Source organism: Lissotriton helveticus, chromosome 1_1 (assembly GCF_964261635.1).
Source record: "Lissotriton helveticus chromosome 1_1, aLisHel1.1, whole genome shotgun sequence".
Taxonomy (NCBI): Eukaryota; Metazoa; Chordata; class Amphibia; order Caudata; family Salamandridae; genus Lissotriton; species Lissotriton helveticus.
Window position 1 is genome coordinate 406,752,390 of NC_136057.1, and position 13,194 is coordinate 406,765,583.

At 43.1% G+C, this 13,194-nt stretch overlaps 1 protein-coding gene across 3 annotated transcripts in view; it reads left to right on the forward strand.

The window, feature by feature from the left end:
• CCDC91 (coiled-coil domain containing 91) overlaps positions 1 to 13,194 on the forward strand; it is a 1,837,163-nt gene that overhangs the window by 1,368,256 nt on the left and 455,713 nt on the right. For all 3 annotated transcript variants that reach the window (XM_078673757.1, XM_078673758.1, XM_078673759.1), the window contains 2 exons: positions 9,100 to 9,192; positions 9,294 to 9,362. In XM_078673757.1, the coding sequence (XP_078529883.1) occupies positions 9,100 to 9,192; positions 9,294 to 9,362 (162 nt within the window). The remainder of the gene's footprint in view (positions 1 to 9,099; positions 9,193 to 9,293; positions 9,363 to 13,194) is intronic.

Below are 13,194 nucleotides of genomic sequence, written 5' to 3' on the forward strand. Positions count from 1 at the left end.
CCGCCCTCTCCTCCCTCGATTATCCGACAAACCCCTTCTATCCTTTCCACGTGGATTCTGACTCCGAGAAAGAAATGCAGGTGCCCAGCATAAGGCACCCTTAAGAGAGATTAGCTAGGAAACAGGACTGTGGCCTTAACGGCAAAGGACAGATCACACCCTGCGACGTGTAAAGAAGGACCCGAGCTGGACCTATAGCTCCACCGCCGGTGCTCAACAGCGCCAACGGAAGAAAACGAACTACCAGAACCTACCAGTGATGACTCGCTACTAATAAAGACACTGTAGCGAAGACCCCCCTTTTTCTGAACTTTCTACACCCCTTGACTAATTGCTTGTATTGGACTAAATTCCTCCCTCAATCACTTTTGCCTGTAAAATGTTTCATCGGTCACTTTTAAGTACGACAAATGTAAATTTATATGTATTCCACCTCGTATGTTGCATCAACTACACACGGTTATGTGTAAGTCTACCAATATTGACAAACGCTATTTCATTGACTAAACACGACTATATGTATGATAAACACGGAAATGATCTATCTTATGTAAAAAGCGGCGACTGTGGAAAATGACAAAATGTATATGTACATAAGCGGCGTTCATTTGTGTTCACCCTCGCCACTGTTGAAGGTAAAGAAAGTCACGAAACAGTGGCCCCGCCATCTTGTTCCCTTTTAGGCTCCATCACGAACATAGATAGTAGCCATCTTTGTGTCATGACCTCTCTGCCCATTGCCGATAGCCATCATCTCTCTCTCTCTCTCGCTCTCTCTCTCTCTCTCTCCAGCCCCGCAAGCACCCCGCGCCCCGACAGCCCCCGGTCTCTACTGTTCGGGCCATAAACGCACCGCTAAACACGACCTTGTCTCCGTGCTGAACCCCTGCCCCTCGCTCTTTCATCCTACCCATAGAACGGGTCCTTTTGGTAACCTCTTCCTCCCTGCCCGATTGCCCGGCCAGATCCCAGGCCATCACCTAGCCCAACAGATGCAGTTTATTGCTTCCTACAGTAGGACCTCGCCTCACATCAGAGGAGCGGTGATTAATCAAGGCCTTCACACCCCTCGATCTGACCGACACCCCCGCATCCCTCCCAGGAACACCCTTCCTCTCTTCTGGTGCCCCCCCCCCCCCAGCTACACCTGGCCTCTCGACCCAGTCCCACATCATAAAACTAGGTCTCGTGGATGTACCCCTCCGGCCCCGCATAGCGAAACATGATCTTATCGCCCGCCCAACCTTAGATCTGACCACCCCCTCCTGCCCTCGTGCCCTGTTGGAATGTCCGGCTGCAGATTACAATCACATGTCACATTTGGGAGGGGAAAACAACATCAGAGCGGTCAGTATGGGAATGGGCCTGGAGCTGGGGTCCCAAACATGCCCTTTTTGTACTTCAAAGTGTCTTTATTGCAATAAGGAATGTTTGTACATCATAAACCTGTGTATAAAAGACGGAGCCGTAGAGAAACTTGTTAGAGCACCTCGAGAAGATACCCTGTTGTCTGATTTGACGTGTTCTGTTCCGTCGGAAATAAACTCCTGTTTCCTGCCTTCCAATCTCCAGCGCCTGCCTCTTTATTTGGGTAATCGTGAGTTGGGTGAGAAGCGGCTAACGCCGGGCAAACCTAGAAAAGGGGTAAACGACCTGATCTGCCTGAACCCTTTTTCATCAACAGCAGACACCATGTTTGTGTTTGCATTTAAATAAAGCAACTTTTTTTTTTTAAATGCAGCCCATTTTCTTTAAAGGGAAACGGGAAGCGTTTCAAAAAGAAAAATGAAAAGTTTGTTTAATTTTTTAAGAGTATGCAGTGATCCGTTGGAGCACTGCCTGCTCTTAAAAACCTTGGGGACCCATTCCTGTTTGTGACTGGATTACCACCTACTTGAATAATATGGTAAACTGTGAATGTTATGCGACCACATTGTGGTTGCAAAACATTCTTACATCCCCCTGCAAATTGTTAATAGGAAGTGACGCCCTTGACATGCCCCTTCCTAACACCAACTCACAAACCCTATTTTACCAGACTGTAATAGGTTACCGACTCGTAAAATAGGGTTAGTACATGCCAAAAGGCTCTTTAGCTGCCGCAAAAAGTCTGATTCTCTGTTTGCGACTTCTAAAACCTATTGTGCATGTGCCCCTAAGTGTTTACTTTGTTTACAAGCAGTTCCTGATCAACTATAATAGACTCATTTAGAACACAAGGTTAAATAGGTAATAATTTGAAGAAGTTATTATGTCACCAGTGGGTATCACCTTCTGATTTAGAGGTCTGGATCTATAAAATAACGCACAGTACACAACGTTACCATCTTGTTTGCACATTTTCCCCTGGGAGTCATCACCAGGCACTTTTTTGCGGTAATCACAGGACTCTCATATGTGATTGGGTTTTAGCGTGTCACCAGTGAAGTAAAACTGCATCACCCATGGTCATATTAACGTGTAACTCTAAAACACAAAACGTGTGGCAATTGTGTTACTGCACACTTATCCAATCAAACCAGGTAGCTGTGGTACTCCGAATGTGACCATTATAGTACTAACAGAAACCAAACGAGGATCTGATCCTCAGAGCTGTAGATTAAGAACTAAAAAGCTTCAGCGTGAAATGTCAGAATGGAAACCACAACATGAGTAGTTAACGCAAGGGCGCACCTTTTACATTTTTTGCTCCAGAGAATCCAAACACATCAGTCGTCGAGGTACAGTAAACTGCTTTAAAAACAAACATGCGCAATACTAACCACACTCTGACAAATGCAGGATTTGCCAAAAGCACGTCTACCCTGAAACATAAAATAGCAAACTATGCTCCAGTGAGCAAAGTAAGGACACAGGGCACCCCAGGACAGGCAAAGGGAACCATGCGCTGCAAAACCGAAATGCAGTATACTGACAGAAGTCGTGACAGGAAGTGAAACTCAAAGCCCTGGAAAGTTCACAGAACTAAGTCTACCTATAGGTAGCAGTAGCTGTGGGATTGCGAACTCTTTGATATCTCCATTAATATTTTTGGGACAAGTGCTTACCTCAGCATGCAGTTGACTCCTACGTTTAAAATGGCTGCATCAGCATGAAGCAAGAATATGTTTCTGGTGGCAAAGCGTCCTTACCCAACGTTTAATTTAAACACTGTGCAGCCTTGTGCCCCAAGAACACAGAAAGGAACTCTCAGAAGTATCTGAGAAGTGTCTGTAGGTCTGAGTGCGCTTCAGCACATATGAATGTCGTTAGTTGGTCTTGGTAACTTTACTACCCTTTCTCTGCCATAAATAAACTCCAAGTTTCCAAGTTAGAAAGTCATATTGTCCACACATGATATGGAATGTGATTATTCTTGGGCGTGCAGAATGATTTACAGATCGGCTGGTTGTTTAATCCACGTCACTCATACTTTCCTCTAATAATTTATACGTTTGGATCTGAGCTCAGCTATTTTCAGACAAACCACATCTTTCAGAGGCTTTGTATGTCTCATTGTAAAACAGAGATGAAAGGAGCTTAATTAAAAGCAGAACTAGAAAACGTTTCAAAGCCAAAAAAGGCTACTTGGTAACTTGTGCTGATGCACTTTGCAGCATCTTTGGAATATTTGTTAAGACAATCAAACATGGAGCTAGGAAAGGGATTTCACGTAACCCACTCTCTATTGACCTGTCTTAGCTTCAGGACTATAAAACTGGATGGATGGCTTTTATTTTTTTCTATCTTCTTAGAGGATAACGATAACGTTATTACATACTTTTCCGGCTTAAACTGCACCGTTTGCCAACAGGGTCAGTTCGGCTTATAGGGCAATCAGGCAGTGCCCGATGGGCGTGTGTGGGATGGTTTTTAGGTTTTGCCTACACAGTGTTTGCGCTGTGCTTGAGAAATCTATTGTTTTTAATATAAGCTTAAAAGGGACTTGCATCCTGGCTCCTCTTTTTCCTGGCTTCTTATTGGTTCCTGTGCATGCCACTTACCTTTCCTCCATTTCTATTGGCTGTAGCATATTTTTCAGCATTTACCAATGCTTATTCCTTGTCTGCTTCTCTTATCAGTTTCCCTCCGCCAAAATACTGTTAACATTCGGTTTGGTGGAACTATATTTTCATAAAGTTTTGCCTTTTACTTTTGCAGCATATTTATATAACAATTTATCACCGGGAGACATTACGTGTTTTTAATAGAATTACAGGATGTTTCGCGACGCCGCTGAGATTCGAACCGAGATCCCTAGCTTTTGAGTCAGCAGCTCTAGTCACTGTGCCACATCCTCTCCACTCACGTGTTATTAGTCAGGGAGCTCTTTTCCTCTCTCGGAGGATGAGTGATGAAAACAGCTCTTTAGTTAATATGTAGGCGAAACCCATTTCATTACCACTGCTTGTTTAGCAGTTTGAGGGCCTGTTTTATGGCCAGGGACCGGATTTTACTGATGATTTTCCTGACATTACCACAAGAATTACTTGCAGCAAACAGATGAATGCAATTTCCCAAAGCGTGAAAAATACCCATGCAATATTTCTTTACAAGTTCAAACGATTTGCAAATGTGGGGCCACTTTTTTAGCTATCTGGTTTTCTAACGGGGACCACTTTTATTTTGGTGCCAGGCCTATTTCTTGTCCCAGTCTGACCCTGTTTGTCACCTCCATAAAATGAGTCAGAGAGTTAACCATGTCAAGTTTTTTCACTGATCCAATGCTAATTTTGACACAAAGGGCTCTTTTTTGTGTGCAAAAGCTGCTCTTAACAAGTCAGTGTCCTATTACAAGAAGGTAGGAGCCTTAATAGACCAATGATTGTCAAAGCAGTGCCACTGACATTTCAAGTATGTCCCAAGCTCGCCTGTGGCACAGTAACATATCAAAGATTGGTGAGGAGTAGTACATACACCTTTGTCTAAGAACTAGCAAAACCCTGACCTCAATCGAGCAAACATCTCATATCTACACCAGCCCTTGAATTTTTCACCTTGTGTATTGCAAAGCTTCTGCCCTATACCAGCTCTTAGGTGTTCTCTAGCTTGTATTGCGCTTTATAAATACTAATTCATACATACGTGCCCATCCAAATCTAACCTCTGTGATCCTGCTCACTGCTCTTGTTCTAAGAGAGTTAAGCTCAGCTTTCAGTACATTCAGTTGACCGGCAATAGAAGCAAATGCTGTTGGTTTGGAGTGTGGTGTAGACTCTTACTCTGCAGGAAGAGTCTTGCCCCTCGCATTTTGCTGAGCAGTGGGACCTGGTGGCGTCTAATTAAGTTGATTTGGTATTATGAGTAATTAAACATTCTAAAATGCAAGTTGGTTGATGACATCTAGAGGAGGATTGGCACCTCTTAGAGCTTTGGTCAATAGATTAGTTTTTAAGATGTTTGTGAAATTTTATCAGATTGCCTTAGGAGGGTTTTCCGTTATCTCTACCAATGAGCATCTCTCAGGCTGCATCTCTTGAAGCATGAACGAAGGAGAGTATGTGAAGTGATGTAACATTAGCATGTGTCCTGAAAGCCTTCTGGACATATCTATACAAGATTTTGCAAAATAGATTGTACGTATCAGATTTTGTCCCTAGCACCCCTTTGGAGTGATTGTGTTGATGATTTAATCCCATGGATAAACGTTCCACTGCAAGTACACTCTAGAGGCATACATGCATGTAAATGTGTAACAGAGAGGTATTCCCTGCTCTTCCGTTGAGCTACGTAAGCAAGTGTTGCTGCCCATAAGCAGTTCCACATTAACCTCCTTTCTACATTTGTGTGGTGCTCCAGAACTAGAGATTGTATGTATGTATTTAATGCTTGTTAAGCGCAGCTGTCACCCAAAGGGTATCCTGGCGCTGAGACCATATCTAACCATCCAATAGGTAAGCTACATTACTCTTGGGAACAGGTAGGTCTTAAGATCCCTTTTAAACGCGGACAGATCGTGGCTACTCCTCAATGCCAGAGGTAGAGATTGGAGCCCAGAAGCACCAAACCAATATCTGAAGGGATCAAATAACCAAATGTCACCTTCATCTACACAAAAACCTCAACCCAGTAGGGCCTGACGTGCAGGTAATCTCAACAAATGTGTCAAAAATCCTCAGGAGACCACATCCTGCACTTAAGTCTAGTGGCAGGTCATAGCTGATGAAGTTTCATTGGGTGGAGGTACCAATCTTGCTCTACCATTTAGTGAGGTACCGTTCCCGGTATAATGGAGAATTTCTTAATGAGTTCTTGTCATATAATTTCCCCTTCATCCTCTCCAACATGTCTACCTAGTACACAGTCCCATCTAGCAATGTAAGCCCTAAGGGGATTCGATGTTGTGATCAGTATTATAGAGAAGTTGGTTATACTTGTGTGGTGTAAAGGATTGAAAGGGTGTACGCTATCTAGTAGCACCATCCTTGATTTAAGGGTTCATCACCAAGCAGCACAAATGGGCGTAATAAAACTTTTCCCCTTCCTCCAGCTTTAAAACTGTATTGTATAGTGATATCACTATACAACCCCCGTCTTTCCAACTTTTAAAGGGTCCCAAAGTTTCCGCTGCAGTCTTGGATATAGTGCATGTGGTGAGGGGATGTTAGTTTTCCCAAGACATATACTCACTTATTCTTAGGTCGGAGGTGTGCTCAAATAAACATTGACAGGACTGTCTAATTTTGGCTTCCTAGCTATGTCCTATAGCGAGCTCCCCACCTCAGTTAGATTTTGTGTGTAGTTCTCAAGGACCATTCTCCCAATACCTTCATCTGACCTGTTCTATAGTAGAGAAAGAAATCAGGAAGACTCAACTTCTATTTTTCATCAGGATGTGTGGGCGTTTTATACGATATCTGTTGATGGCCCCCTTCCAAATAAACTTAAGAACTAACTTTTTCAGCACCTCAATAAAGTTGTGACCTACAGAGATAGGTAGGGCCTGAAAAATCTAAAGGATCCAAGGTTATTTATTTTAATGTTATTGATACATCCAAACCGCGAGAGGCATAGGGGGTGAGTATTTTCATAGATCATTGCAAAATTCTGGGGATGTTTACTCTAGAAAGCTCCTTCGCTGATAAAGAGAGATAGATGCCCAGGGATTCGTTGTAGCGCCCCGTGCACCTGAATGAAATACATTCCCTGATAGTTGGGAAAGTGACAAATGCAGATAAGGAGCTTAAGAAAGGGAAGACCTCAGGACCCGATGGTTATCTGGCTGCATTTTGGAAAACTTTCTCAAGAATCCTGGAACCTTATCGAACTGCACTATTCTATATATTTGCAGAGGACTGTACAGTTATCCCTTTGCTGGGGAAAGCTAATGTATCACCAAAACTGGGGACAGATCCCCGACTTTGTACCACCGATCAACCCATACCATTTATCAGTGTTGACACAAAGCAAAAATCCAAGTCTCATAATCAGTGAAGCTTCATGAAAGGGCATCAAACTCATGATAACATCTGATGCAGATCCAGAAAACGTTTGGGGGACTTGAGCTTTCTAGCTGGAGTCATGCCTGGAGCTGGCCTCAGACCAAGATTAATTTCAGTGGTTTTGCTGGGGGTACGCAGCAGGATGCCCCCTTTCTCCTCTTCTATTTGCCCTTAGCCTTGAACGCCTGCCGATAAGAATCCAGGTGGACAAGGACATTGCAGATATAACAGTGTGGAAGGATAATCACAAATGCTCACTGTTTGCTGATGATTGAACAGCTTGGCACCTTTGAAGAGTTGGAATGGTTAAAGGTCACCCTATCCAAATCCGAGGCTGCTAACTTCAAGCTGGCCTTGGGGGGTGGGCTGTGTTTTATAAAGGTTACAGAGCCCTCGTCTGCGCCATGGTGCACCTTTAAATTGTTGTGCTGGGGTAGTCCTGGTCAATGTGCCTTGTTACAGATAATGCGCTGCACCCAGGGCAGCAGTGAACTCCTGTCTGCACTGGAAGCAGTGCATTAGGGAAAAGAGAACCAACTCTTTGAAGCAGGCAATCAGTCTTTTTACAGTGCAGGTGGCACCTGACCTGTTTTTGAAAGGTGGGTGCAGTGATTGGCTGCACCCTCCTGCAGGGAGATTTCCAAAGAATCGCAGGGGTCCATTTTGGCCATGGGGGCCACATGAATGTTCCTCACCTCTTTGTGGCAGACAGTCAGTACGTCTCCTGATGGTCTTTATTGCCTCTGCGCTTGCTTTCATTCTAGTGCCAGGAGGCCAAGTGTTTCACTAGCATGGGGCCTCACCCCAATACTAATGAGGAAACGCCAGCTCTACATGTGTGTTGTTGCAATTTGTGCTACAGAAGGGATTATGCAAGAGTCGGAAGCCCCTTCTGTAATTCCAACATACACCAGGAGTAGAAAACGCAGGCACACACATCAGATGTGCCCCCAGGGCACTTTATGTAATATGGCCACGCTTGTGTTAAGATTTAACGTTGGCCATTGGTAGAAACTGCTCACTCCTGTATTCTTGTTCTTTGGCCTATAAATATACAGACTATCAAAGCAATCTCTTATAAAGTGTAGAAATCTTTTTCTATTCGTTTTATATAAAGAAGTGTCTTTCATTCCTTGTCAGTGCAAACATGTTTGCTACCCTGTGCAAAAGTGCCCCTTTAGCTATTGCCTTACAGCCAGCATTGAATTTTATGTTAATTTCACTTTTGTTACTGTTATTTTTCTTCCATGATAAAAACCTGTTTCTTAACTGAAGTTTATTGTAACAATCATACATTTATCTTCTTTATCTTGCATACTAGTACACACACGTTTGCCAATTGATGTAAAACAAAAAAATAATCATAATCTCACATCCGATTTCCTGATCATGTTAGTTTAAGTTCACTGTAAAGGTAAAGCCAAATAGTCATACAAATGCACCCTTTATAACCTTCCAAAAGCTTCAGAATATCGAATTACTTTCTCAGGCTAAAAGGTGGTTCTTTTCGTTTGAAGTGATGCATTTGTTTTACTTCCGCCTTTATTTTTGATGAATGTGAATGCTTTGCTTCCATGTATAAACACAAACGACAAAATCTGTTTGCACTAAGTTCTTGTTACATCCTGTTTTGTGAATCCACAGCTTGAACTTGCATACTTATTGTCTCCTTTAATAGTATGAGAGGCTTCTGGAGATGCTGGATAAAGAAAAAGAGCGGTTTGAAGAAAAGATGAAAGAAGCTTTTGCTCAGCAGCTCCAGGAACACAAAGTAGAGTTACTGGTTCATTTATTTTCGGGGAGAGTTTAAGGGGTGGGTTGGGAAAGACACCTCCTTTATCCTCCAAAACTGACTGCCCTTTGTCTTCACAGGAAGCTGTGGCCAAATGTTTAGATGAAGAAAGGAGAAGAAGTAAGGATGCTCTGGAAGCTGCTATAAAGGTACTCTTGCTTATGTAAATAAATGTTGGCGACTATTTTGAAGTAGATTTCTGGAACTAAGTTGATTTTAATAAAGGCAAGTTAATTCATGGATTTGTCCAATGGTAAAGGTGGTTTGTTGCACGAAGGAACACACGAAAATTAGAGGTTTGCAGGCAGTTATATATTTGTTTCTAAAGCTCAGTAGTTCATAAACTTACCTAGTGAGTTTAAACCCAATTTCACGACATGAGGTTATCACAAGAAAGTGGCACATTATTCACTTCATAACTTTGGATGAACAATGAAAAAGAAGAAGTTGTCACTTTAAACTTGTGAGTGGCATGAGCGCCCAAGCTCAGACCAGGTTCCACCAGCACCCCCATACATCTGTGCGTCTCGGCCCAGTTTCATTTTTTTCTGCTGAGCAACAGCATTCAAAAGAATGGTTTAGATTTTTTGAGGTCACATTCTTTATTTCTGTCTACTACTGCCTGACGGAGACCTTTTCTGTTCAGGCATTTCAGTTCTGATTGCTGCACCAAAACTAATCTCTGTCCACTTATGATGACTGTCAAAAGACAGGACCTGCACAATTGGATTTGATGGACCCTTTGGCATGTTGGCTCCGTTATGGATCGGTTCCCCCGCTTCATGGTGATCCACTGCAAATTCAAGGGAGAAAGCCTCCAAGTACCCGCTCTGCAAAGACATCTTAGCATGAGTGCCCCTGTCTTTTCAAAAGACTTGGGTGTCCTCAGTACTCAAGAATCTCTCCACACCTTATTAGTTATTATGTTTCAACAGAGAAGTATTCTTGCCTCAGAACATCAACTGAACAAGCTCAGAGAACTCTGGGTTTGAGCAGATTCCACAGACCAGTCCCCAGGAGGTCTTTCAGTTGGACGGTGGTATTATTTCCCAGGGCAAGAAGACATTTCCATACTTCCCCATGTTATTTGAGTCTAGTTTGGCTGCTCAAGGTTGAGAAAGAATATCAGTCCATCCCTCTTCCTGTTATGTAAAGTTCATACCAGTCTGTGAGGGACAACACATGTCTCATTCCCTAGTGCTATATCCTGTTGCAGGTCCTTCTCTGCAACTTCTGTCTTTTGAATATGAAAGAGAAGTCTAGATACAAAATGAAAGAACTGTGAGAGGAGACATTGCCTTTCTGGTCCAGTACCACTGCCCTCTTATTGTGCTCGCATGGCCAAGGGCTGCTCCTGGCAACCAATACCAGTAATAAAACTGCTTCCATTGAACCCTCAGGCTCTCTTTTGGGACTACAGTTTGAACTTTCATACTGATTTCTCATATGAAAGGGCAGACTACTTCTCTGCCTTCACTACTTCTTCCAACTCTTACGCTTTTGACCAATGTTCAGGTCCCCAAACCTACAGTGTTTAATTTACATAACAACAGAGTGAGTAATTACAGGGCCTTCTCTAATACTTTTGCTGTTAGCACATGGGATCCTAACGTGTTTTAGGGCCTGGTTTACTAAATGATTTTGCGATCGCAAAAACCTGCGATTAACAATACCACAGGGTTTTAGTTGCAAGTAAGCATCTCTCTAAGTAGAGATCAAAAGACTTTATTCCGTAAACGACAGCAACAAGAGCCATAAGCGTCTCACTGGAAACAGATTCAGTCAGTTCCTACCAACTGCCTAATCTGGCATCTTGGATCCCCAACATTTCAATGTAATGCGGTATTAGGGCGAAGAAGGGAGGGGGAAAGAGAGGGCGATATCAACATAGCAACTAAGGTAATTTAATTTTCAGAGGGTAAAAATACACTTGATTTCAATTTTAGAATACACCACACCTCATCTCTTTAAAAATAGGATAAAAGAACACTTTTTCTATTACAAAGTTTTCATGCCAAGCATTGATTAAAATAACCGTTCTATATCATTAGGATGTGTATTTTAACATCTGTGGCTAGTTTGTGTATTTATTTCTTAAAATGAACACTAATTTACTGTTTGCTGCTGCTTTAGAACCTAAAAGAGGTTACAGCCAAATTGTAGCAACCCTTGCTTTGGCTCAAAACTGTGTTTTACTTTTTTGTTTTATAACAATAGGTCCTTGAAGATAGCACAGTTTGGGTTGGCACATGACCATATTCTGAATCTTAATAGTATCTTCTTGACATTGGCCTTATCAGTTGAATGTTTGTATGAAAATGAAGATATTGAACAATGTCATGGATGATGACATACATTTGAGTACATTCAGGAAGTTAAGGTAACCCTCATCTAAAACACGCTTTAGAGCTGTAATCTCTGGATGTCTGCATTTATCGCTAACGTCTTGTGTGCAGTGTCTCTCTCTTTAGCCAAGTTTCCTAATCTACTACCTTCATCACTTCTCCTGCATAAAACTTCTTTGGAAAAGATGACACATTTTGTTTCGTTAGCTCACATTTCGCAGAGGCACTTTCAAAGGTGATATATTCTAAATGTGCCAGTTTTTACATTTGTTCTGAAGGCTCTGCCCCTTCAAATATTGACTCTGTTCCCTGCACTCCCCATCTTGTTTAACCTGTTGCCTTGTTGATGGAATGAATTCCCGATATCTAGGGCACCGAACCGTGAAGTTTTAAAGATGATTTGCTTACTGTATGTAGCAACTTTCCAGCCTCCATGACTATTCCCTCTCCAACTATGCCTATTGCTATGGATCATTTTGCCCTCTTCACTCCAGTGAACACAACAGAGGTTGTGAAAATTCTGGCCACCTTACAATCGGGCTCTCCCGCTGACCCCTGCCCAGCCAGAGTCCTTGCGGGCCTGGCTGATATAGTCGGTCAAGAGGTGACTCATATTGTGAACCTCTCTTTCTCTAGCGCCAATGTGCCAGCATGCTGGAAACAGGCAAAATTGCTACCACTTCTCAAAAAAAATGGCCTAGATCCAAAGACCCCCGCTAACTTCCGGCCCATATCTTTATTGCCAGCACTGACAAAGATATGTGAAAAAGTAGCATTTTCACAGCTGGACAAATTTGTTGAAAACTCTCAAGCTCTTCACCCTGCGCAATCAGGCTTTAGAGCTGCTTTCAGCACTGAGACGGCCCTTGTCGAGGTCTCTGAGGCTATCCGTGAGTGTTTGGACGGAGGCGGCAGAGCGGCGCTGATTTTATTGGACCTCTCTGCCGCCTTCGATACGGTCCCTCACTCTCTCCTACTCACCAGACTAGCAGCCATAGGCATAACCGGTCCAGCTCTCGGCTGGCTAACATCTTTTCTAAATAACAGGTCCCAGCAAGTGTGGATGCCGCCTTTCTCCTCCTCTCCCAAAAAACTCTTGACTGGTGTACCTCAGGGCTCCACTTTAAGCCCCCTGCTCTTTAATGTATACTTGACCCCCCTCATCTATCTTGCGGAACAGCTAGGAGCCAAAATTATGGCCTACGCCGATGACACTCAGCTCTTGTTTACATGGCCCAAAAACAACTCGGACACGTCGAGAGTCCAATTCTGCTTATCATCGGTTTTTCGTTGGCTGGCCCTGGCTCAACTCAAGTGCAATGAGAGCAAATCTGAGGTTCTGCTGTACGGCTCCTTTCCAGTCAACTTCTATGACTCTCTCTGGCCCACCGATTTTCCTAGCCCCAAAACCACAGGCGGACCTGTAAAAAACCTAGGAATTTGGTTTAGCAACAATCTCAGATTTGAAGACCACCTGAAAAAACTCACTGGAATCTGCTTCTCTACTCTCAAAACCTTGCGCAGATTTCTTCCTTTGCTTCCGAGACCAGCCAAGGAGATGGTCATTCGCGCCCTGATATTATCCAGATTGGATTATGCGAATGCGCTCTACTGTGGACTTCCAGCCTATCTGATT